This window comes from Mus caroli, unplaced genomic scaffold (assembly GCF_978045245.1).
Source record: "Mus caroli unplaced genomic scaffold, Mus_caroli_1 scaffold_8, whole genome shotgun sequence".
Classification (NCBI taxonomy): domain Eukaryota; kingdom Metazoa; phylum Chordata; class Mammalia; order Rodentia; family Muridae; genus Mus; species Mus caroli.
The window spans coordinates 5,450,991-5,477,916 of NW_028227263.1; the positions used below are offsets into that span (position 1 = coordinate 5,450,991).

Below are 26,926 nucleotides of genomic sequence, written 5' to 3' on the forward strand. Positions count from 1 at the left end.
GTGACTAAGGGGGTCCCTGAGTGCTGTCCCTGCTATATGGCCTCAGATGGATCAGTGGGGGCTCTCAGAGAGTCTGGCTAGCCAGCAGCACAGAGGCTGTTGCACAGCAAAGCACAGATACTGAATACAACACCCCTCATCCCTGACGCTACCTGTATCCCCCAGGAGTACTGGGGCCCACAAAACCACATAGGTGTAGTGTGTTACTGACTTCTCCATCAAACAGGAGTGGTTGAACTCAGTGCACTTTAATTCACCATTTGAAAAGTAACCACAAAAACAGAGTATGCAAGTTCCAGCAGCAGAGACGGCTGAGTGTACAAATTCAGTTCGATGTGCAAGCCTGAGGGTCAGTGCTTCCTCTGGCTCCAGACCTTGGGAGAAGAGGAATTCTAGGTGGGTGGCATCTTCACCTGTGTCCCATCCCAGGTAGGGGTCACTGCAGGGAGGAGCTTCTATGTCCTACGTGGGATTCCACTCTGGAAGACGGTAAAGAGAAAAGTCAGAGTGGATCATCTAGGCCTCAGACATCGGTTGGACAGAATAGAGAAGCCACAGAGGTTAGGACACAGGAGCCAGGAAAGTGTGAAAACAGTCAGCCCGTGGTTAGACCCAGACGTGGTATTTGCAAGGATATGGAGGCCATGTCTCAACTTGGACAAGAGACACTCTGGCAACAATTCTCAAAAAGCCCAAAGTGCAAACTCTCTCAGAGCCACGGGGGCCTCTCCAAATCCTGACAGCCAACCACTGATTCTCAATATGGGCCACCTAAGGAGTCCAGTTTCTCTGGGGGCCCCGGGGACTGAGAGATCAGGGTGGACACAGGCACACAGGACACAGGACACTAAGGGAACAATCTGCGCTCTGTGGTATGTAGCTCAGTCAGCTGAGCACGTGTTCAGCATTCACGAAGCCCTGGCTTCCATCCCCAGAACCACAAAACGTAGCATCAATGCCATTTGGGAGGTAGAGGCAGGAGGATCACATGCTCAAGGTCACTCTCAGTTACATACAAAGTTTGAAACCAGCCTGAGACGCGTGACTCAGTGTCTCTAAATAGACAGACAGGCAGGCAGGCAGACAGACGGACCAATCTGAACTGCTTTATCTACTAAATTATAAAACAATATTAGTGGCATTTTTCTGGCACTTTGGACACATAGACCTAAGCACTTTGGACACACCAAGTCATTAATACTCCCCAGGTTTCCTTGAGACGGTACTGTCATGGTTACGTTTATGGATGAAGAAACAGGTTCAGTGTAGTGATGCTCTGTTTACCCCCAGGAGAATTACCTGAGAACTAACCTGGCCCTTCCTAATTCCAACCAGAATCTGAGGCCACACAGGCATCCAGGGCCCCTGCTCCCTCTGATCCCTTCCTGTACCTCCACTCCCTACAGTCAAAGACCCAGAAAGGTAGGAAATGCAGTAGATACACCTTGAAACCCTAGTGCAAGCCCAGCAAGCCCTTGCAGGACCTCAGCTTCCTCTGAGCCTTCTGTGCTTGTTTGCTTGCTTGCTTGCTTGCTTGTTTATTGTTTTCCACCATGATTATCCTCTGTGAGCATGGACTCCTGATGGCCTGGCATGTCCTTCCTGGAGATTCCAGGTATGGCTTGGTGACATCCATAGGGTGATGAAGAGCCTATTAGGCCAACGCACAGGAGTCTGGCCAGAACTGGTGCACAGCTTCTGGTATTTATATTGGAGGTTGGGTGGGACCTCCTAGGGACTCATAATCCTGTTTCCCTTCTAGTATCTTCCTGGAACTGGGGGCTGGAACAGCAAGCACTCCTGAACAAAGCCATAAACATATAAACTAGGATAGATGTCCCTCTAAGCTCTGTAGAGAGAAGGGTGCTGATCACTGACTGACACTGGTCCAAACTGGCCCACAGGCCAGCCAATGCCAGTCCTGCAGAGCAGCCTCTGACAGGAGATGCACACAGGCCCGTGGCTCACTTCCCCTTCATTGTCCTGCGCAGAGCCTCCTTCACATCCTTGTTCCTCAGGGTATATATGAAAGGGTTCAAGACGGGTGTGACAATGGTATTGAGCACTGTGACGGCTTTGGTGAGGTCCAAGGAGCTCTCTACTGAGGTCCTCACGTGCAAGAAGATAGTAGAGCCATACCAAATAAGCACCACAGTGAGGTGGGAAGAGCAGGTAGAGAAGGCGCGGTGCCGGCCCTGGGCAGAGGGAATCTTGATGATGGTCGTGATGATGTAGGCATAGGAGACTAGTGTGATACCACAGGAGCCCAGAATGACACAGAAGGCAATACCAAAAGACACTAGCTCTACCACCTGCGTGTCCGTGCAGGAAAGCACTATCCAGGGCGAAATGTCACAGAAGAAGTGGTTGATGACACGTGAGCCGCAGAAGGAGAGGCGGGCAATGAGGGCAGCAGGAACTGTGATGGCAGAAAAGCCACACAGCCAGGATCCCAGGGCCAACCGTGTCGCCAGCCCAGGTGTCATGATGCCACCGTAGCGCAGTGGCAAGCAGATGGCCAGGTATCGGTCATAAGCCATCACAGCCAGCAGGAAGTACTCGGTACAGCCCAGAGAAAAGACAAAGTACATCTGTGTGGCACAGCCAGCCAAGGAGATGACTCCACCCGGGGGAGCAAACGTGGCCAGGGTCTTGGGCACGCAGGCTGTGGTGAACCAGATCTCCAGGAAGGAGAGGTTGCAGAGGAAGAAGTACATGGGTGTCTGTAGGCATCTGTGGGCACCCACCAGGGAGATGATGGCCAGGTTTCCAGCTACTGTAAGCAGATACATGACCAGGAAAAGCAGGAAGAGCCCGATGCGCATGCTCCTTGGCCCCGGGAAGCCCAGCAAGATGAATGGTCCTGGTGTGGACAGGTTCTGGCCAGTACTCCAAGCCATTAAGTATTTTGAGGACATGGACTACCAAGCTGCCAAAAAGGGGGCTCAGCAAGTAAGGGGAATGGCCCTTTTCTGTTCTTCGTGGAGTCTACTCACCTTGTCCTACCATCCCAGGTCCCACACAAGCCCAGTTCCCCTTGGGAGTACCTGGATAGACAGCATCAACCATGCCCGTGCTTGTAGGAAGTCATCAGCATGCCATCTACCCACTGCCTGTCACCTAGGGGAGGAGGGAACTACAGTGTTTGTCTCCTGGCAGAGAGAGGTCCTTATTCCAGAATCAGAGAGCCTAGAAAAAGACAAGAACTATCGGATCTCCACAAGTGAAATTATGAGTGCCTTGCTCTTCAGCATTTTTGCCCAGCACCCAGACGAGGCTCCTGTAGAACACTCCTATTGCACCATGGAAATGCCCCACACAAAAAGAGATACATTCAGGTGTAACAGCCATAGGTCTCCTCCTCCTCTTCTTTTTCTCCTTCTCCTCTAGCTCCTCTTTGACTCAGGCTCTAACCCTAGTTGAAAAAGAAATGAGGCAGATTTCCTGAAATGTGTATTTAAAAAGCTGTCAATCTGAGCTTGTGAATTGGCTCACTAAGCAGAGGCACTTGCTGCTAAGCCTGACGACCTGAGTTGAATCACCAGGACTCACATGGTGGAAAGAGAAAAGTGACTCATGAAAAGATGCACACACTCGCACACACAAATACACACACATACACACCACACATATACCACATACACACACACTACATGCACATACCACAAACAACCATAAACACACAACACACACACAACACACACATAACACACACACACTGCACACACAACACACAAACATACCACACACACAACACACACATACCACACACATACACACTGCACACACAACACACAAACAAACCACACACACAACACACACACAACACATATACACACCACATATACACCATACACACACACACCACATACACACTACACACATCACACACTCTTACACACCACTTAATGGATACATATTGATAAATAAATCATTTTGAGCTGTCACTCTTACTCCTTCTAACCAGAGGCCGATGGGTGGGGCCTGGAAGCTACAGGGTGCATGAATGTGTTGGTGGGTGAGAGGGGTGTTTAATGGGTTCTGCAACCCAAGAAGCCCAGGGTTTCAGCACACTCCCCCAACCCCTTCTCAGAGCCAGCAGCTCTGGGCTGACCAGGAAGAAGTCAGGTGACCCTCTGGCACTTCCTGCCATGCCTCCCTTTTCCCAGCCATGCACAAATGCACATACTACACACAACAAGCACTTGAGCTGCCACTGAACCACCATGCCCCACCTCCTGGACCACCATGCTCCACATCCCGGTACTTACCCTCTTCCTGAACACAAAACCAACAGTCCCTCGCCCAGAAGACCTGAAGGTGCCTTGGGGGAGTTGGCTGTAGTCCCTTCCCCAGATCCACAGCAGCCCTACATAGCTGCTTTTAATCTGCATAGTAAGTCTGCAACCAAAACACAATGTACCTCCTGTTCCAGATACTTGCTATAGAGAAGAAGTTCCCAGCAGCCTCCCTGGCCATCACCTCTGCAAGTCCATGGTTACCTCCATCATACCAGTGACATCTGACCTGCTCAGGGAGGCAGTCTTAACTACATGGCACTGTCATCTACCCTCAGCTCAAACTTAGACAAGCTAGCTTCTTATTTAGAAAAATAGTTTCATGGTTGCCAAACAATGCAAGGGCCGCAAAGAGAAAGAAGAAGCCGCCAAGTCCTGTTTTACGTGGAAGGTTACACTCTCAAGTGTGACGTTTGAGGACAGCCTCCTGCTTCTTTCTATACCCTACACACAGTGTTGCATTTCCTGCCCACCCAGAGCCATGTGTGGATGAGGGAGGTTGCTTACCTGTGTGTGAAGGACACCCAGACATCAGAGTCACTTCAGTCATCATGCCACACAACTGCACCTGGCATGTGTCCCCTGATGCTCAGAAGACAAGCTTGAAGTTGGAGATTGTGGTCCCCAGCCAGAGCGGGGTCTATCACCCTACTGCATATGAAACTTGATGGGTCCAGAGGCGATAGACTACCCATATGCCCAAAGGTGGCCTGGCTTCTCAGAGGTCAGGGATAAGCCTACAAGGATGAGAACTCCCTTGTCCAAGTTATCACAGGGACAGCCTCAGTCCCCGTTGAAGCGAGGGATGCAGACTACCTTCCCAGGTCTTCAACATGCTCCCCTAAGCAGCCAGGAAGCCAGAAGGTCAGCATTAGCAACACCAAACTCTCTGGGCAGGGATACGCCCAGGCCAAGCGCACAGAGAGCAGCCACAAGCCTGGCTGACCTCTGGCTTGCACTGGGGTTTCCTGTGAGCTCAACCCTGCTGCTCCTGTCCTACAGTCACAAGTCAGCCTGGACATTTAAGGAGCAGTTCAATTCCAACAGCAGATTTGGACTACAGAGGAAGATACGGGCATGCACTTCCTCCTTGGAATGTGAGGATCTCCTTTCAGCAGACTGGCCCCAGGTCCACAAAACTACCCTGATCAAACTACCCTGGCTGTGGTCACTGGGGAGTGACCACTAATAGCCCCACCCAGGTCAGACCTGGTACCTGAAGGATCATGAAAGGGGATGCCTGCTCTGGTCCTTGGGATCCAGCCTGGTTTCAAACAGCAGCCACAGAGGTCCTCCAGGGCAGAGGCCTGGAGGCAGTGTCTCCACCAAGCTCTTTCTGCAGTCAGCCATGTAGTGACCAGAACCCACTTGCACCCTGAGGCTGCTGTGTTCCTCTCTAGCCCACAAGCATCTGATGAGGTGGCAGATGTCTCCACCTGCCTGTGAGAGCCAGGCCAGCCCTGGGCCTGGCAGGAACAGCTTCGTGCACTTGGTTATTTATGCCTCTCCCTGTTCTGGGTCTGTGAGGACACTTTTGCCAATTATGTAGCTGGCAACAGCCAGGCCCTGGGGACTTAGAGGATCCCTGAGGGTAGACCTTCTGTCCCTGGGCTACACCACACTTCTCACCCTTATTGACTTTCTCCTGGCACTGAAATCCAGGCCAGGTGCCCACACACCTGTGGAGCAGCAGCCTGGCATATGCACCATCATATGGGATGCAGTTTATCTACCCACCAGATGCTGGGTGCCACTGGAGGATTTCCTGTGCCTCAGTTTCCCTCTATGTAAGTAGGACATTGATATCCTGCATACCCAGGCAAGTTGGGAAACAAACTATGAGCTGTCGCTATTCTAGCACTCCTACAGCCTTCTGGAAAGAGCTGCTGCAACACATACCAATCCAGACTGGGTTTGCCTGGTCCATCCTGAGGCTACTCCTCTGAGGGAGGCTACCTCTGCTCATGTGGACAGGAAAAAGTTGTGATCCAGGCAAGGAGCTGCCACTGATGACCATGCAGTGTGGGTCATGGCTCAACTCTGAGCTCTGTGAGCATCAACACTGAGAACTGCCCCCACCCACCGGCCCATACCTCTGAAACTCTCTTGGGTACCAGGAAGCAGCATGAGGCTTACAGCCACAGAGTGTATGGAGCTGGTCACATGGGACCTAGGCATCAGTGGCAGAGAATAAGCAACATGGAATGGGGCCCCAGAGGTAGGACAAATGCCCCTGCCACCCTCAGTCCATTGCTTCCCTACAGCTTTGGGATCCCAGGACAGGGAGTGCTTGGCAGCTGTTCAGGAAATACATAGACCTCAATGGGCCACAATCAAGAGTCACACTGCCCTGGGGATGTAGCCTCCACACAAGACCCTGGATGCCCTAATAGGTAGCTCATTAAAAATGTTGCAAAATCTCTCCAAGGCCCCATCAATTGGCAACTGCTACAGGTGCTGCCTGGTCTGAGGAGACACGGGGCTGCCTTCTGCTAGGCTGGGCACGCTGCCTCCCACTACGATGACACGGATACCTCAAGGATGAAGAAGGAAGGTTTCTCAGCACAGAGTACTTGGAAGTCTGGATGTTGCTTCCACGTGGCCTAGGTTTTTCTCCCACGTGAACTTTCAGGATTTGCATTCTATGCACACTCTAAGTTGCTTTCTCATTTAGCATGAAGCACCCAGCATTCACAGAAAGTGGCTTAAGGACACCTCAGCTGTGGGAAACTCTGACTTTCCTAGCTCTGATTGGTGCTCTTACACATTCCCTCAGATGGTTGGAGCATTTAGAATTAAGTCTCTAGCTCTCCATTAACATAGCTATTCTCATGCAGGGAGAAGCTGGGAGACAATGAGCCTGGCACTCTTAGGCCCTACTCTTGGAATTCCATTTTCTATAAAACAGGTGGAAATCTTCCCCAAATCTCAGCCCCAGGGCTAAGTAACAGGACACCAAGTGCGTCTATGATGTACTAGCTTGGCTTTTACAAAGAACAGTACATAACACTATAGATAAATGTTCTTTAATGGTGAAAGAGGTGGGGGGTCGGGGGGTTGGAGGAGCTAGGGGATAAATACATCTGTCACAGGCATTAGAACAAGGCCTGTCCTGAACCCATCCCAACTTCCACAATAAGGTAGCAGGAATACGTCCATTTTAGAGCTAAGAACCATGTCTGTGAGCTGTAGGCCTCCCACCCAGCTTACAAATGGCTCCTGAGTGGTAGCCTCAGGAGTGGAGTCAGCTGGCTTGCATAATTTCATGCTATGGTTGGGGGCCACCACAACAGGAGGAACTGTATTAACAGTTCACAGCATTAGGAACATTGAGAACCACTGCCCTGCAGGAAGAGCCTCTCTTCTGATCTAACATCCAGACTACATAAAAACAAGCGACCCAAATAGGATTGACCCATCTAAAAATGAGCAAAAGACTTAAAACCAGACATCTCTCCTGAAGGAAAGGAGGACACAGAGGGAGGCTGGTCAGCCCTGTGGAAGGAAGGGCAAGGCCTGGCCAGCCTCTCTCTGGCACTGTACTCTGTGTCCTACTTTGCTTCCTAAAGTAAACAACATGACCATAGCAACTTGAGGAAGAAAGGCTTTATTAGGCTCAGAGGTCACAGTTCATCATCCACAGAAGCTAAGGCAGAAACCAGCAGGCCGGAACTGAAGCAGAAGCCATGGAGGAATCCTGCTTACTGGCTTCCTTCCAGGCTCACCTTCAGCTAGCTTACCATTTTTTTTCTTTTTTTTATTTGTTCTTTGACAGCTCCATATATATGTATGTGAATATGTATCTTATATAAATATGAATATGTATGGGTATATGCGTGTGTATTGTATATGATGTATGTGTATTATATTATATATGATGTATATGTCTATTGTATATGATGTATATGTGTAATGTATCTTGGTCATATCCATCCCCAAGTCACTCTCCCAGCATGCATTCCCTCCACCTCTATTCCTTCTTCCGTTTCTCACTTCTTATTAGTCCTTTGAGAATATCAAACACTATATTTTAGTCATATTTGTCCCTGAGTCATCCACTTTTCCCAGAGTCATCCTTCCTTTCCTCTCCACCCACTTGTGTGCCCTCTTTTATTCCTTTTAATCCATCATGTATAGTTGGTGCTACCCATATGCTCTCTGTGTTTGGCCATCCACTGGTCAACTTTACAGAGGCCACACCCTTAAAGAAAGCTTATTCCTCCTCTCCAGCAGATGCCAAGTGCCAATAGCTTCTTAGCTAGGGCAGGACTTCATATTCACCTCCTTTCTCCATGCTGAGGTTTTATCTGGTTTGAGCTTGTCAGGTCTTGCACATCCTGTCACAGCTGCTATGAGTTCATATGTGTAACTGCCCTGATATGTCTGGAAGACACTGCTTCCTTGTAGCTATTCACCACCTCTGACTCTTACAATAGTTCTTTCTCCTCTTCTGAAATGATCACTAAACTTTGGGAGGAGGGAGTGGGTGGTGATTTAAATAAGACTGGCCTCATAGGCCTCTGTGTTTGAATCCTTGGTCTTCAGTAGGTGGAACTGTTTGGGAAGGATTAGGAGGTGTGGCCTTGTTACAGAGGATGAGTCACTAGGTTGGACTTTGATGTTTCAAAGGCCCATACCATTCCCAGTTAACTCTTTCTGCCTCTTACTTGCAGATAAGCTGTAAATTCTCAGCTACTGCTCCAGTACTATGCCTGCCTGCCTGCCTGCTGCCATGCTGCCAACCATGATAGTCAAGAACTCATCCTCTGAACAGCAAATCCCCAATGAACTCTTTCAGTTGCCTTGGTCATGATGTCTCTTCACAGCAACAAAAAAGTAAGACAGGGTATGATGTAGATGTCTCATTCAGTGCTGAACATTCCACAGTCTCATTATTCTCTGAACCTTAACCAGTGATGGGTCTCTGTGTTGTCATCTATTTCAAAAAGAAGCTTTCCTCATGAGTGCTGAAAGATGAATTAATGTATGGGTATAAAGATAAATCATCAGGAGTCGGTTTAATACTATGCACATTTATCAGAATAAAGCAGTAGGTTCTCCACAGGGCTTACAATTTGTTTACTCAAAGGTTCTTGGATACAGTCCAGACCCACAGTGAGCTGGACCATCCTACATCAATCATCAACCAAGAAAATGCTCCCACAGGCCATCTAACTTAGGCAAGTCTTCTATTGAGGTTCTCGCTTCCCGGTTGTCAAGGTGACAAGTAAAGCTTTTTACCCCTTGTGAGTGGCAGTTCTCCAAGCAGAGTGTTTGTATAGACAGCACCCAGATAGTTTGAATTCCACTGAAATTGTAGGCAAATGGGATGGCAAGGTTAAAAAAAAATCAAAAAACAACAAAAAAAACCCACAGTGGCACTGGATCTTCATCCTTTGTCCTTTTTAACAGACACTGGTTACTGGCCTCTGTAACTGGTCTGGTAAGTACACCTGCCACAGACCTTCTTTTTCCTGTGCCTGCGTAAGAACGAGTCTCTCGAGCGGATAGGCAAAGAGTCAGATGGCGACAGACAGAATCAAGCACACAAGAGAGGTGTTGAATCTGAATGTAATTTTCTGGTAAAACATGAAACTATTATATTACAGCGAATTATCAGGAGCTACAAATCACAAGTAAGACAAGGTACACTGAAATTTACCAGATACAACAGAAAAGAATTTGCAAGAACTAGTTAAATGTTTACATTAGGGATAACAAGCCCTGCCTGGGAGAAGCCTAATGCCAGGCAGGAATTTCACACTTTAGAGTTTATAGCACCAGGGGGTTTAACTCTTGACAGGCTTCAAGAGTAATGTAGTGTCACTGACCCCGAAATTCTCTAGGCCTTGTTAAATTTTATCTAGTCTGGAGACTATCTTACTTATCAGGATAGTATATTAACTCACTCCTGACATGGAATGTAACCTGTAGTAAAGATTTCTATCTCAGTGAGACTTTTAGTCTTCTTTACGCAGATAGCTGGATTAATGGCTAGTGTTTTTTATTGTTTTATAGCAGTGCTTAATTAGTTACTGAATAGGTTAAGCTCCTTGCTGTTATCTGGGATCTTAGAACACTGGGAAAGGCTTTAGCTATGTTAGAATTCAATCTTAAAAGGCATTACAATAAGGTAATACTAAATAGAGTGCACGTGAATCCATACAACAGACTAGCGGTGAGTGGAGGATTGATATTATGATTTATAAAAATTAGGGGAGAAAGATGCCAGACCTCAGGAAGAGAGTTCCCTTTGAAACCCACTGCTTCATCAGTCAGCTTCCCAGCTTTCGCTATGTCAAACTGACTCAACCAAAGTACGTGACATACACCTTTAACTACTATGCAAGGAGCTAAAAGGAAGCTGGGCTTGATGGTTACGTCTGGCAATGGTTAGTTCAGTGACCTATAAGAAGATTTCAAACAAGCAGATGAAGGAAGGAAAGAAGTTGGTACAGGATGTGAATGAAAAAGTCACATGGATGAAAAGAACTACAACAAGGAAAAGGAGAATCTGAAAAACAACAACAACAACAACAAAAATCAGGCCGGGCATGCATGGCGTTACAAGCTTGAATCCCAGCACTTGAGAGGCAGAGGCAAGTGGGTCTCTGTGATTTCAGGCCAGTCTGATCTACACAACAAGTTCCAAGACAGGCAGGGTTCTGGAATCTAACAGAAATGTTAAAATGATGAAAAGCCCCACCCAGTAAGTCAGTGTGGAAAGCAATGCCAGTAGACCACATCAAGCAAAAGAAAGAGCACTGAAGACTGAGGGGAAAGCTAAAGAAATACTATACTCAGATGAATGACAAAGGAAAATAATAGCACCAGTGAAATGGCTCAGAAGGTAAGGGAACCTGTCACCAAGCCAGATTGCCTGAGTTCAATTCCAGGAGACCACATGGTGGAAGGAGAGAATTAACGCCCACAAGTTGTCCTCTGACCTCCAAAGTGCTGTGATATGCACGTGCGCGCGCGCGCGCACGCACACACACACACACACACACACACACACACACACTAAAAAATAAAATGTAATCTAAAATTTTTAAGAAATAAATAAGCATAACCATAGCTTTCAGGAACTCTAAGACATGCTCAAGAAACCAAACCTAAAACTCCCTGGGCTGCTGAGGAAGTAAAATACAAGCTAAATATGAACTAGGAATGCAACTGAATGCTCAGAGTGCTTTCCTAGCATGGATAGAGCCAGGGTCCAACCTCCAACCCCACGTAAATGTATAATGACCCTTGCCTGTAACCCCCGGTTTGGAAGATAGAAGCAGGAGGAAAAGTTCAAGGTCGTTTTCCTAAGTTGTGAGAGTTCAAGACCCATGTTGGAATCATGAGACCATGTCAAGAAGAAGGAGGAAGAGGAGGACAGGGGAGAAGGAGAAAGAAAAGAAGGAAGAGGAGGAAGAGGAAGAAACAACAACAGCAGCAGCAGCCAGGCGGTGGTGATGCACAACTTCAATCCCAGCACTCAGAAGGCAGAGGAGGGAGAATCTTTGTGAGTTCAAGCCTAGCCTGGTCTACAAAGTGAGTTCCAAGACAGCCAGGGCAGTTACATAGAGAAACTCTGTCTTGAAAAAATAAAAATTAATAATAATAATAATAATACTTGGCATAGAAACTTACTCATAGAATTTTCCAAAATTTAGGTTACAACACAGACATTCAAATATTGGAGACATTTTGAACCCCAAATAGATACGACTAATAAGAACTCTCTATGTCATAGTTAAAATGCTAAGACTACAAAAGAAATAGTATGGAAAACTTCAAGAAAATGCCAACTCACAAAGGCAAGCCTATCAGGAAAATATCAGACACTGAAGCAGAAATTCTAAAAGTTAAGAGAGAATGGATGCATAGCGCTCAAACCCTGAGTGTTAGTGTCTGCTAACATGAATTACACTGTTCAGCAAAGTAATCCATTTGTTTGTTTGTTGAGACAGAGTCTCATTTTGTATCTTTGGCTGTCCTGGGACTCTGTAGACCAGGATAATCTTGACCTCACAGATATCTGCTCGCCTCAGCCTCCCAAATGCTGGGATTAAAGGTGTGCCCCACCACCACCACCACCCAGTAATGTGACCACTTTTAAGAAATGCAGAAGTAAAAACTTTCTAATAAAAGCACAGACTAAAACAATCCATGACCAATATGCTGCTAACAAGAATGAATATTCATAGATGATGGGTGGAATATTCTCCAGATGTCTCCTATGGCCTTCCAATCTGTGGTGCAATTTAATTATGTGCTTTCTTTCTTTATTGATTTTTTTTCCCCAAGAGATCTATCAACTGATGATAGTGGTATATTGAAGCCACTTAACTATTATTGTATCATGGACTATTTTGTCCCTTTAGGTACAATAAGACTCAATTTATAAAACTATGAGCACTGGGTATTCCAATATTCAGAGAGCAGTATTTGTTTTATCTTCTTGAAGGATTTCTCCATGTATTAATATGTAGTAGTGTTCTTTAGCTCTGAGTTTTCCCTGAATTCTATTTTTACAGGCTTGAACCCAGCTGCTTCTGCTTATTTGGGGATCTTGGTTGCCTGGCATAGAATTCTCCATCCTTTTGCATTCAGTCTAGGTGATCTTTGCCAGGGAGAATGAAATCCACCCCACATTCCCTCCCCCACCCTGTTTCCTCTTCTGTTCCCCCCACTTTTCCCTCCCTACTTTATGTGCTTTTTAAATATCCACTGAGTCCATTTAATGCTATCTGTGTGCACCTGGCTGTAGGACAGTCACCGGAGCATAGGTAGTCCCTCCGAGACTGCAGCACTGAAGAAAATTGACTCTCTTTCCCCAGCAGCAGTCACAAGGATGACTTTCATGAGCCCCTCCCCCATCCGTGCAGAGATTTTCTGCAGATATTGTGTGACAGACTTTTCCTAGGGAGAAGCCCACAACACCGATGTCTACTTACTTGAGAAAGTGAACCCATGAGAGACCAAAGTCCAACTTGATGAACCAATGGATTTTACTGAGATAACTTATAGGAATATGGCTGAGTGGTTAGTTACAGGAACAGAAACTACTTAAGGACAGCTGCATCACCTAAGCCCATCTCAACATGAGTGAAAGCCCACAAAAACACTAGAAGTGTGGACCACTCTGAACAGCCTACAAGTAGCTCAATAGGCTGGAGAGTATCCTTTTCAAGTAGCCCACTTGGTCTGAACCTCTTCCAGGTAGAATAGCTAGTTTTTCTTTCTTCTAGGCAGTTCAGCTTGTCTCTGCTGCTTTCACATTGTTCTCTTGGTCTCTACTTCTAGGCTGTCTGTTTTGTCTAAGAATCTTCAGTTTAGTTTGTCTGAGTCTCTCAGTAGTCTTTTCTGTTTATATAATCTTGGAGAAGGAGGGGACTAGAAAAATCTGGTCAGTTTCAGGGACTTCCTGAGGCTACTTGAATTGTTCACTTCCTGTGTTAATGAAGTTAATTATAGTGTGGAATGTTTCAACAGATGCTTCCTCAACTATGCTGTGATTTTTGGCTGGCTTGATCTTATGCAGGTCTTATGCATATAGACCAAAACACTGTAAAATCAGACATACAACTGCACTGCCATGTCTAGCAAATACTGTTCCCCTACAGAGGTCTACTACCTCTAGCTCTTGTAATGGTTTCTGCTTCCTCTTCCTACATGATCCTTGAAATTTGGAGGAAGGGTATGATATAGATATCCCATTTACAGATAGGCACTCCAGTCTCTTGTTCTCTGAACAACAATCAACTATGAGTCTCTTCATTGTTTGCCATCAAACCCCTCTTTTGGTGGGCTGTTCTCCCATCCCTTGGAGACAACCCAGCAGTTCATGCCCTAAATAAGTTTTACCTTTTGGCCTCAGCTCAGCTCACATGACCTTGTCCTCTTGTTATGCTTCACCCAATGCATGCACACACCCAAAAGTGCACACACCAACAATAATAACAGTAATAGTAACGATAAAGTAAAGCATGATGAACAGAAGCCAGAGATAGTTCTCTTCTCATCACTTGCCAGAGTAAACAGAACTGAAGCCCAAGGCAGAAGCAGTGTCCTGGAAGTAAGGAGTCAAGGCCTAACTGAGAAAGGGAGTGTGGGACACCTCTGCAGTGAAGGAAGTTGGGTGTCAGTTCCATCATATACCTTTGTCAATATTCAGTTCCAAGGCAATGTTCATCTCCAGTGTCATAAACATGATGGCTGTTTTCAATGTCAGCTTGACACAAATTAGAACCATCTGAGTAGAGAGCATCACTTCAGAAGCTGTTCTGTTTGCCTTGTCTGACAGAGGAAGGCCCACTCCAGTGGTAAGTGCCACCTTCTGGCAGCAGCCCAGATGAACAGGGTGGGGCAGAAAAAGATCACCTTCTTGCCTGTCACTTGCTCGTTCTTCCCTCTTGCCACAAGTTGTCTGCCCTGTCGCTGCAGGTTTCTTGACTGAGAGAAGAGCCAGTATGTCCAATCTGTCATCATGGAGTAAGGATCAGAGGCTCTGTAGGAACCTTTTGAGCTTCCAGCACCAAATTAGGACTACTAAGGCACCCTGCCTTGTAGAACAACTAACTACTGGTTTACACACACACACACAAACACTTACACAGTGAGAGGCAGCTATTGCAGGACTGCTCTGACTGCTGAGGGCTACCAGCAGAAACTAACTTCTCAGCTTTCAAGTGTGATCAGTTATTGTTACTATCTTTAAGTTGACTTATGATATATAAATATATACATATTCACTCCTTGGTCCTGTTCCTCTAGAGAACCTTGACTAAATAGTCAACTTCACTTAGAACCACCTAGAAGACAAGCCTCTAAGTGTGTTTTTCCAAGGAAGTTTAACTGAGAGGAGAAGACGCACCCCCAATGTAGGTGGCCCCATCCCATGGGCTCTGGTTACAAATTAAATCGAAGGGGAAACAGGAGAAAGCGGGTGAGCTTCCTTGCCTGTGCCAATGTCCAAGCTGTTCCTGCCATTGTGACTCCCCTCCATAATGGACTACATCCCTGTGAACAGCCAGAAGAGACTCTTCCCTCAAGTTTTGTTTTGTCAGATATTTGATCCTTGAAACAAGAAAAATAAATTAAAAAAAAAAAAAAAAAGCTGGGCGGTGGTGGCACACTTTAATCCCAGCACTTGGGAGGCAGAGGCAAGTGGAGTTCTGAGTTCGAGGCTAGCCTGGTCTACAAAGTGAGTTCCAGGACAGCCAAGGCTATACAGAGAAACCCTGTCTCGAAAAACAAAACAAAAAAAAACAAAAACAAAAACAAAAAAAAACAAGAGAAAGAAAGAAAGGAAGGAAGGAAGGAAGGAAGGAAGGAAGGAAGGAAGGAAGGAAGGAAGGAAGGAAGGAAGAAAGGAAGAAAGGAAGGAAGGAAGGAAGGAAGGAAGAAAGGAAGAAAGGAAGGAAGGAAGGAAGGAAGAAAGGAAGGAAGGAAGGAAGGAAGGAAGGAAGAAAGAAAGAAAGAAAGAAAGAAAGAAAGAAAGAAAGAAAGAAAGAAAGAAAGAAAGAAAGAAAAAGAAAAAGAAAAAGAAAAAGAAAAAGAAAAAGAAAAAGAAAAAGAAAAAGAAACTATTACACTTTAAAGAGGGACTTGGAAAGCATGAAACGCACTCTTACCCACTGGTGAGCAGATGACAGCACACAGCACTGGGGACAATGGCAAAATGTGAGAGCCATACAGAAGTCAAAAACATGATGCTTTACACCATGACTCCTCAAAGAGTACACTGTACACAGTGTGTGATCTGACATGGCTCCCAGCGGCTTACTGATGACACAACACAAAGGGCCCAAGGCTAGGATGGTGGCTGCTTCCTCTGTCATCATGGAATCTCCCTCCCCAGGGGACTAGACCCTCCCCTGCAGGCTCACAGACAGACTCATGGTCAGGCAAGTTAGAGTCTGCCAAACAACACTGGTTGCACCCCGATTTGCCTTTGAATGCATAAAGAAACCCTAACTGACTAAAAAGCTTATAAAATAAACAATAATGTTAGATCTGCACTCTGATGCTGGTCTCCAGAGTCTAAATCCCTGACATCTTCGTGGGCTCCATCTCCATTTTCCCCGCTTTCCAGTGTCTGTTCCCACAGTATATTTTAGATTTATTTGCTTTATTTCACATATAAGAGATTATTTTCTGCACGTATGTATATGCACCACATGTTAGCCACCCAGAAGGGTGGGTCAATTATGGGCATTTGATTTCCTGGAACTGGAGTTACAGCTGTCAGCCACTATGTGGGCACTGGGACCTGAACCCAGGTCCTCTGCAAGAGTAACCAGTGCTCTTAACCATTGAGCCAGCTCTCCGGCCCCAAAACAATGAGACTGACTTGGCAAAGATTCATGCCTTGGCCATGCCATCTGGGCAAGGACCCATAGCAGATGTGTAGTTGATGTGGTCACTCTGAGAAAAGACTCATACTTTCTTGCAAAACTTCCAAGTCCAACTCTGATATCCTCTTTCTCAGGTCTGGATCCAAGAGCAACTTTCAGACTGCAACCAAGATCTATGTGCTGAAGTGTCACTCAGTGCTCTCCTCAACAGTCAAAGGCTGGAAACAGCCCAAGTGAGTGTGCTATGGTCACACCTGGGACAGCACACAAGGTCAACTGGAGGGAGTGGCCCAGAAAGAGAGCGGGGATCTTGGTAACAAAAAGCAAGAAGTGACAGACAAGACTAAGTAACACCCTCTGCCATATCCTTCAAGCGCACACAAAACCCAGCCATGTGGGGGGACAGGTCAGTCATGGTAACCAGTGAGCGTCCCCTGAGAGGAAGGGGACTCAGGTAGGGAGATGGGGTCGTTTTGCACTTTTCTTCTCTTGTGTTGATTGCTCTTCCTGTCCCTTCATAAAGTGAATGCGTGGACAGATGTCAGTCCTGAGGGGAAAAATGGAAGGGGCTCTGAGGTCTGACGAAAAAGCTTCTTGGTTCTCAGCCAGCTCTGGAACCGAGGACCCTCGAGGAAGCCTGGGGCTGAGGAGAAGACAGGAGACTTCCCAGCTGAGCACAACTCCCCTTGGGCCTGCAGGAACCTCCACAGAACTCCACAAATTGTCCTGAGAACAATTCCGGTCCTCAGGCCTGGGGAGAGCTAGGCCACTAAGGAGCCCATAAGGATAACGGAGGCCCAGAGCAGCAGGCCCTGAGAGATACGGAGCACCTTCCCCCAAGACCTGCAGCTAGAGACAGGTGGAGATGTTGCAGGGATGCTGCCTGGCTTGCTGAGAACTTGAAACAAAGGGTTCAGGGAAAGCAATACCTTCCAGGGACCCTCATCTGATGCCACAAGCCTCGACAGACCTGGGAACTGAAGGTCCCAGCCCCGAGGCAGGGGTAGCATCCATCCTGTGCTAGGCTGCCTCCCTTTCATGGTACTCCGGTACTCTGAGTCCAGCATGCAGGGGATCAGGCTGAAAGGCTTCCACCCTCAGCTTGCAAGTGGGACCCCTTCTTGTTTTGGTGACCCACTCCCTTTCCGTGGTGACAGCCCTCAGGCTCCTCCCCGACTCAGCTCAAACCACCAGCTGGAATTACCAAGGACCCTGAGCAGTGGAGATTAGATCAGCATGACCACAGGCTCCAGTGCACCCACCAGGGGCCATTGCCTGCTATTAGTGAATTCACCATACCAGAAGAACCAACTGCCCGACCCAGGAAATAAGAACCAACTCAGGCGAGAGCTGCTCAGTTTGTGAAAACTACACTCATCCAGCAATCGCCATGTCCTGTCCAGGAACAGAGAGCCTGGTGCTAGATGTGATCAAGGGACTGGGGCTGCGCCCCTTCCATAATGGGCCAGGGAAACCATGAAGTCTACTGCTCTGTTCCGGATCTTCCCGTCTGCCCTCAGACACCTAGCGACAAAGACGTCTCTACGGGAAATTCCCAAACTGCATATTTCACTTGAGAATTGGTGACAACACTTTCCACTCAATCTCCAACAGTAAGTTTGCTCCTTGGGAAACACGGGGGGGGGGGGGAGGGAGTGAATTCTGGCTCACCAGTATCTGGGCCATGTTAGGACATCAAATGTGGAGGTGAAGTCAGATGAAATCACATACCTGAAGCCCTGAATACTGACTCGGGAGTCGGATGCCGGAAGATACTGAGTTTGTTGTCCATCTTGGCTACAGACACTGTCTCAGGGAGAAGAGAAAGGAAGAGGAGAAAGCAAAGGAGACACCGTTATAGAGTGAGTCATCTCCCCCCTGCAACCCTCTGCTCTGTTCTCTCCTCCATTTGGTGGCCTTGTGACTAGTGAAGCATGGCCTTTTACTCTGACCCTCCTGGGGCATGAGGGATCCCTTGGTCACAGGAAAAAGCATGGACTCACCAAGGTACCTGAGTCTTCAGACAGGATAGCAGACAACAGCCAGGCTCTATGGGCTCTGAGCAGCACATGAGGCCAAGCAAGTTTTTTCTGGAACTGTATGTGAGCATGCCATGTGGTATGAACATGTGTGTACATGTATGTATGTGTGTGTATGCACAAATCTGGTATGAATGTGTGTGCAGCTGGAAAGCATATGCCTGTGTATTGGGTCAAGGAGGGTTACACATATTCACAAATGTGTAATAAGAGGGGGTGGTCCTGCTCAGAATGATGTTCAGAGACCCCATTGCTCAGGTGTCAGCCCTTGGTAGATGTGGAAGTGAGTTTCAAGATGGAAATGAAGAGTGAGAATTGTAGCAGATCCTGAAGGTGCACAGTGAAAATTCTCTCTGACCCATCCCTGCAAACAAGGCTGACCCGCCCTGGGAGCCCCAGCAGAGAAACGTCCCTTGGTCCTGGGACGGTGTGGCAGCACTTGCCTTTGAGACTCCAACAGGGCCTCCAACAGATCTGACCAATAAAACAGTGACCTGGGCCCATCACACGGGACACTTGAGGGCACTTGTTCCAGGGTGCTCAGAAGTGGCCTCTCCAGCTAGAAAGGGCAATGAGCAACCGCAGCAACAACACTTTAGTGACAGAGTTCATTCTTCTGGGTTTCCCAGAGCTGTGCCATCTACAAGGGCTGCTATTTGGGTTATTCCTCATCATCTATGTGGTGACTGTCCTAGAGAACTTGGTCATTGTGGGCACCATCAGCGCTAGCCGGCAGCTACACATACCCATGTACTTCTTCCTGGCCAATCTGTCTGTGCTCGAGACCCTCTACACCACAGTCACAGTGCCCAAGCTGCTTGCTGGCCTCCTAGCAGGGGCAAAAACCATTTCCTTCTCAGGGTGCCTCACCCAGCTGTTCCTCTTTCTTTCGCTGGGCTCCTCTGAGTGTTTCTTACTGTCCACCATGGCCTGTGACCGGTACCTGGCCATCTGCCGTCCACTGCACTACCCAGCCATCATGGATTCAAAGCTGTGCCTGCATCTAGCTCTTAGTGCCTGGCTTGGGGGCTTCTTGGCCTCCTTTGTGTCCACAGCTCTCATCTCTCGCCTCAGGTTCTGTGGCCCCAATGCCCTCAACCACTTCTTCTGTGATATCTCACCTCTGTTGCAACTATCCTGCACAGACACCACTGCCATTGAAATGCTGGACTTTGTGGCAGCTCTAGCAGTACTTGCAACCTCTCTGATAGTGACCTCAGTCTCCTATGTCCACATCATAGCCACTGTCCTGAGGATTCCAGGAGGGGCAGGCCGCAGGAAGGCCTTCTCCACCTGTGCCTCTCACTTGGTGGTGGTCTTGATCTTCTACACCACCACCACTTTCATGTATGCCCGGCCTCATGCCATAAGCTCCTTCGACCTCAACAAGCTGGTATCTGTGATTTACTCGGTAGTGACCCCCCTGCTGAACCCTATAATCTACTGCCTGCGGAACCGTGACATCAGAGAGGCATTTACCAAGTTCCTGCAGCCCCTCAGGTTCCCCTGAATGCCAGTTGCTGGAACTGTGGGTCCCTCTGCTCAGCTCACAGAGATGCTCCACCAGCCAACAGAGGCTGTGCTCTTCTTCTTCCTCTTCCATGCAGACAAGTCCCTCCTTTCCCCACAAGTTAGAATACCCAAAGGCACATGTGACTATTAGCCAGTATCAAACAAGAAGAAGTGACCAAGACTTAGAGACTCTAGATTCTACCAGAAAACTCAGTCCCACCCCAGGGATAGTTGCTTTTGTTAGCAGTCCAGGCAGGCCCTTTGTCCTGAAATTTTCAGTCTCTACTGAAGCTGAATCCCCAGGCAGCTTCCTGTCTACCCCCACTTCCCTCAGCTCTGAGAATAGGCACTTTATGCCCTTTTCCTGACCAGTCTTGCAAACCTCACTTCTGAGACTCTGGGGTCGGCCTTCTTCCCATGACATCTCATCTTGTGAGCTTAGACCCTAAGACAGTCAGCTCAGAGGAGAGATCAAGGACTCTTGAGCCAGGTGGAAGGATGCCAGCAAGTCCAGGCAGCACCACTGAGCATGCCCCCTTCTCACAAAAGCAAGGATGACTTATAACATCCTCTCCTGTGAAACCGGGTGGATCCGACGAGTAAGGGACATGCACACGCCTGCTTTTGCTTTCTTTTGTGAGGTATCAGGGCAGAAACCAGTAGTGCAAGCATTTCCCTTCCTGGTGGCTGTCACTGTTACCCAGGCCAAGTTCTTTCTTGGTTTTGTGGTTGTCCTTTTCTTCGTGGCAGTCACCTAGAATGGTGAGTTTCACTTGTGTCTTTGGAAGCAAATATTTTGTGTTGTTTTTACAGCCTGTGTTTTAATGTTTTACCTTGTACTTGTGAAGTTCCATCAAGGTGCATGCACATTTAGGATTGTCTTGTTACTCATAAATGTAACCATAACTCATAAACATAATAACTCATAAATTTAATCATTAAGAAGTACCCTCCATCTCTGGCACTGGTGTGTCTGCCTCAACACTGAAATCTTGGGTTCTGTTTTGGTTTAATACAGCCATGTCATCTTCCTTTCGGTGTCTGTGTGATGCATACTTTGTTCCTGTGCTGTTTTTTGATCTACTGACTGTAAAAGTATAGGGCTTTTTTTTACACCCTCCCTTGTTCCTGAATAATGACACAGAGACTTTATATTTATTGATGAGCTTCAGGCACGATAGCTGGGCAGATTCTGATCTATTCTAACCTGACTCTGCTGCCCTTAGGCTACTTCCCAGCCACTTCCCAGACAGATGGCCATCTTGGCCATCTAGGTTTTACCCTGGCCTCCTTCTTCATCTGTGCCCTGATGGCTACTCACTGAGACCCTTTCTGTGGCTTTCTCTGGGCTCACAAGTCCTGACTTTTTCTCCCCTGCCTAGCTATAGGCTAATCGCCTCTTTACTGACCAATCAGAAGATGATGGAGAATAATGGCTGACAAAAGGCTGAGTCAGGAAATGTTTCATAGTGATAACAATACCAAAACTCCGGACTGCACCCAGGTCTCTGGGTACAGACGTCAGCATTCAAATACACAGAGCCCAAAACCATCCCACAACCACGGTCTCTCTGCTCCTGACTGTGGTCCAGGCAGAGACTGCACACACCACACTTCTGCCACACCAGAAGCTCTGTTAAGAACTCGGCAGTCAACCATGTTTATACTTTGTAGGTAACCTGTGTGTCCTCCTCTTCGGTAAGCTTTGAGCTTTTCCTACCTGGTTTGTAACTGTCTTCCGTGTGTTTCTCTTTGTATCTGCTGCCTTTGGTGTCTGCAATGCTTCCAGAACTCGTGGCTCACACTGTCATCAATTTGTGAAATATATCAGCCATGGCTTTCTCAGATTCTGCATCTGCCTCAGTCTCCTCTTTGCTTGCTCCAGAACGACGTGTGTGTCAGACCTTCTCACTACAGCCCCTGTTGCCTCACATTCTGAACTAGAGACTCCCTTTTCTGGACTTTTTCACCCAGTCTTCCAGGTTCCCAAGTCTCTCTCCAACTATGTCTGGATTTTGGGGGTGAGGGGTGTATTTCGTTTTATTTTGTTCATTCTACAATTTTGTTCCTTTTCTAGGTAAAAAAAAAAAAAAAGAAAGAAAGTAAATAAAAAGAAAAAACTCTTTCTCATAATTGCCGATCATCACAGAATGCACTTGTGACCAAATGTGTAGGGCAGTGTCCCCATTCACCAATCAAGCAGTTCTGCAGCTAATACAAGGTGGGGTCTTCTAACTCAGTTAAACTCTGACACTGACTGCTTGGAGTTAGCTCCATTCTTACATGTCTTAGCTGAATGCCTGACAGCCCTGCCTAATTCAGAGGCCAGCTCCAAGTCCTGGGAGTTCTCATGTATTTATCTGTATTATCTGTATTTCTCATGAAACAACTACAAGTGAGGCTTTCCATGACCCGTTACTTAGGTTCTGCTAATGTGCTAAAGGAGCTAAACCCCGGGGAACATATGTTTACATGTGCCAGCTTAATTACTAGAACCACAACGGGACTGGTTAGGCTGCTTAGTTAGGAAGGTACTTGCCTTGCAAACATAAATTTAATCCCCAAAGCCCACATTTAAAAAAAAAGTCAAGCATGGTAATACACGCCTGTAATCTCAGTGCTGGGGAGGTAGAGACAGCCACGTGCCGGAGACTCACTAACCAGCCAGCCCAGCCTACTACAGTGAAAGACTCTGTCTCAAAAACAAAACTATGACTCCCAAAGAACACCGGAGGTTTGCATCTGACCTCCACACACTCACACACACATGCACGCATGCACGCATGCTCACACACACACTTGCACACACATGTGCACACAAAGCATAAAAGAATCATAGGAGATGCAGATAAAGAAGTGTAGTGGGCAAGGAGTCTGTGAGTCATGTGTTGGGTCTCCTATCTGTCCCTTACCCAGACGGGACTATGTCCTTTCTACTGCCATTTGCAGTTCCCTAATATCTTTAAGATTTATTTACTTGTATGTGTGTGTGGATTTTGCCTGTATATATGTATATCCATGTGAGTGCTTGGTGCCCACAAAAGCCAAAAGAGGGTGCCTAGAACTGGAGTTATCAATGGTTGGGAGCCACCTGGCCACATGGGTGCTGGAAACTGAAGCAGGGTCCTCTGCAAGGGCAGCAGATGCTCTTGGCTACTGAGCCACTGTTCCAGCCTGAGCCTTAAGATCTTCCTTGGCTTTCTGAAAGTTTTCTTGGGTATTCTAGGCCTTTTCTTGTCATCTTCGGAATCTCTTGGATTCTTTAATAGCTTGATAGTACCATTTTAAAATGCCATGAACGAGGTCACTTAAACAACAGAAATTAATATTTCATTTTAATTTGGCAGGTGGGGTCCTTCAAGGTCCCCTTTCTTGCCTTAAGGATACCATACTCTCACATGTCAGTTCTTCTCTCTGTACAATCTGTCACATCATCTCCTTGGAGCATGGTTCTAATGACCCTGTCACTTCCTTAAATGAGGATGCTGTTATGGAATACAGCCACCTTCTGAGGTGTTTGGGATTAGGATGCATACAAATGGGAACAACTCAGCTTCTACCAAGTGCCTCTAAAGACATCCTGGGAAGGGCTGATGAATACAGAACAGATCTTACTCTTGAGGCATTAAAATCCATAGGACAAACTGGGCGTGGTGCCACACACCTTTAATCCCAGCACTTGAGAGGCAGCAGCAAGTGGATCTCTATAAACTCAGGGCTAGCCTGATCTACACAATGAGTTCCATGCAGGAAATGGAACCTCCCAGGAACATGTGAGTCAAAGATGCATGAAGTTCTTAGCAGTGTCCAGAGAAGATGGACCAACAGCACCAATAGCTGGCACCTCTAAGAACAGGACAGGACAGCTGAAAAACAGACACCCTCAGGAGAGGTTGGCAGGCATGCACTGGAGTTTCTAAGAATAAATACTTTAGGCACCAAAGCATAGAGAAAGACCACCTCCACATGGGGAATGCTTGGTTTCAGACCCAGAACAAGGGACTGAGGTGCATATTTTACACACCAAAGCAGACCTCGCCTCCAGGTTCTCCCAGCATCCCTCAGTCCCTGACTGGCATACCCTGCCCCCAACCTTGAACTTTCCAGCCCAGGAGCTGGCTGCCCTTACCCTAGAGGCTCCTTCCTATATAATCCAGACATATTATATATATGATATTATTTTTTCTTTCTTTCTTCTCTCTCTCTCCTCCCCTTTTTCTTCTCTCCTCTCCTCCCCTCTCCTCTCCCTCTCCTCTCCTCTCCCCTCTCTCCCCTTTCCCCTCTCCCCTCACTCCCCTCTCCCCTCTCCCTCCCCTCTCCTTTCCCCTCTCCCTCCCCTCTCCTTTCCCCTCTCCCCTCTCCCCTCTCCCTCCCCTCTCCTTTCCCCTCTCCTTTCCCCTCTCCCTCCCCTCTCCTTTCCCCTCTCCCCTCTCTCTCCTCTCCCCTCTCCCTCCCCTCTCCTTTCCCCTCTCCCCTCTCCCCTCTCCTTTCCCCTCTCCCCTCTCTCTCCCCTCTCCCTCCCCTCTCCTTTCCCCTCTCCTTTCCCCTCTCCCTCCCCTCTCCTTTCCCCTCTCCTTTCCCCTCTCCCTCCCCTCTCCTTTCCCCTCTCCCCTCTCTCTCCTCTCCCCTCTCCCTCCCCTCTCCTTTCCCCTCTCCTTTCCCCTCTCCCTCCCCTCTCCTTTCCCCTCTCTCCTCTCTCCCCTCTTCCCTCTCTCCCCTCTCTCCCCTCTCTCCCTTTCCCCTTCTCCCTTCTCTTTTCCTCTCCTCTCTCCCCTCTCTCCTCTCTCCCCTCTCTCCTCTCTCTCCTCTCTCCCCTCTCTCCTCTCTCCCCTCTCCCCTCTCCTTCCCTCTCCCCTCTCCTTCCCTCTCCCCTATCCCTTCTCCCCTCTCTTTTCCTCTCCCCCCTCTCCCCTCTCTCCTCTCTCCCCTCTCCCCTCTCCTTCCCTCTCCCCTCTCCTTCCCTCTCCCCTCTCCTTCCCTCTCCCCTCTCCTTCCCTCTCCCCTATCCCTTCTCCCCTCTCTTTTCCTCTCCCCCCTCTCCCCTCTCTCCTCTCTCCCCTCTCCCCTCTCCTTCCCTCTCCCCTCTCCCCTTTCCTTCCATCTCCCCTATCCCTTCTCCCCTCTCCTTTCTCTCCCCTCTCCCTTCTCTCCTCTCCTTTCTCTCCCCTCTCCCTTCTCCCCTCTCCTTTCTCTCCCCTCTCCTCTCTTCTCTTTCCTCTCTCCTCTCTCCTCTCTCCTCTCTATAACCATACCCTTTCTCTTTCTCTTCCCCCCCCCCAACCACCCTTCCCCATGGTGTCTCCTCTGGTCTCAATTGCCAGGGCTAGTAAACTTGCCCAAGAGCAGTTTCCCAATAAACCCGCCTTTAATACAATTTAATCTAGTTTAAATTGGATCCTTTCACCAGCATGGAATAAATAACCTAACAGGGAATACTCCCAGAAGCACAAGTAGGGAGGGTGGAGAGAGAGAGAGAGAGAGAGAGAGAGAGAGAGAGAGAGAGAGAGAGAGTCCAAAAACGATTAACACTGATCAGTGCTGAGCAGAACTGCAGTCTAACTCAAATTAGGGACTGCTGGGTCTGAACAGCATATACAACATGATGCAGTGGTGAGAAGCCATCTGGGGTGGGACTGAGTCTGCCACTTTAACAGTCAAAAGTCCTTGGCATTATTATCCCATCTCCAAGAACTCCAAAAAAGGTTGGCTTGGACATAGAGTGCCACTCTGAAGGGCTGGTCTAGCTCCAGAGGAAAAGCTGAATCACAAGCAGAGTCCCACAAGATGGGGAGTTACTTTAAGTTAAAGAGAGAAATGGCAGTGGCTTCTGGGTTGGAGCTGTCAATCAGGGAAGCTACTAAAGAGCACCCAGAGGAATAGGGGCACTTTATGTCATCAGATAGGGAGCTGAGTTGTGGGAAACTGGAGGCCTTGAAGAGTGGGACATGTTCAGAAGGCTGTATCCCCATGGGGCTTCCCCACCCCACAGCCAGGCATCTGAAAATGCAGGAAACTAGGGCCATCTGGTGCAGAGTTTGTAGTCTGCCCTATCCTGGGATGCAGGGCAGCTGACAGAAGCTCTAGTTAGTAAGCAAGCACAACCAAGGTCCCACAGTTAAGACATACAGCACCCAGCCCACACAACTTCCACTCTTACCGGATGATGAGCCCAGGTGGCCTCAGAAGAGCTGGTCAGCAGAGGTCAGCATCTTTCATTGCTCTCCATATGACTGACCCCTGAAAGGATGAGAACCTTGTCCTCTTTTAAAAAAAGAAATCAGGACATTCCCCTTCCCCTTTCTTTAAGGTGTGTGTGTGTGTGTGTGTGTGTGTGTGTGTGTGTGTGTGTGTGTGTGTACATGCAAGTGTATATGTGTACATATGTGTACAAATGCCCATAGAGGCCAGAAAAGGGTGTTAGATCCCTCAGCGCTAGTTACAGGAGATTGTGAGCTGCCTGATGTGGATCCTGAGGGCTAAACTTTGGTCCTCATGATTGAGTAGTAAGTGTTTCTAACTACTATCTCAAGTAAATAATTCACTTCCAAGGTTAGTTTTCTAGCACCCCCCCCCATCACTATGAATGGGGTTGGGGGGGTCAAATGTTTTGTCTCCTTCTTCTGAGACAATTATGGCTATTTTTCTTCCTTAGTCCATCAAGCAGGAGCATGTGTTGGCATATTTTGACTCTGCAATAACACTTCCTAATGCCCCAATGGCATTTTTT

At 47.7% G+C, this 26,926-nt stretch overlaps 2 protein-coding genes and 1 long non-coding RNA gene across 4 annotated transcripts; 1 reads left to right on the top strand and 2 right to left on the bottom strand.

Annotated features, from left to right (window-relative positions):
• Positions 1–384: 384 nt before the first annotated feature.
• On the bottom strand, positions 385–26,619 carry LOC147002833 (uncharacterized). 2 transcript variants are annotated; one of them, XR_015048054.1, is made up of 3 exons: positions 26,357–26,619; positions 18,380–18,454; positions 385–479 (listed from the first exon to the last, which is right to left on the bottom strand). It is a non-coding gene; the product is annotated as an uncharacterized LOC147002833 (long non-coding RNA). The 2 variants fall into 2 exon arrangements; XR_015048055.1 differs by lacking the exon at positions 385–479 and adding an exon at positions 17,116–17,195.
• On the bottom strand, positions 1,965–2,918 carry LOC110299497 (olfactory receptor 287). Its single transcript, XM_021169209.3, has one exon. It carries the CDS (start codon positions 2,916–2,918, stop codon positions 1,965–1,967), a length of 954 nt encoding a protein of 317 aa, XP_021024868.1.
• Positions 19,259–20,197, top strand: LOC110297199 (olfactory receptor 226-like). Its single transcript, XM_021165939.2, has one exon. The coding sequence runs from the start codon at positions 19,259–19,261 to the stop codon at positions 20,195–20,197; it is 939 nt and encodes a 312-aa protein (XP_021021598.1).
• Positions 26,620–26,926: the final 307 nt, after the last annotated feature.

Excerpts from the sequence above, each read along its gene's own strand:
- LOC110299497 (XM_021169209.3), bottom strand. The coding sequence starts at position 2,918 with ATGTCCTCAAAATACTTAATGGCTTGGAGTACTGGCCAGAACCTGTCC.
- LOC110297199 (XM_021165939.2), top strand. The coding sequence starts at position 19,259 with ATGAGCAACCGCAGCAACAACACTTTAGTGACAGAGTTCATTCTTCTG.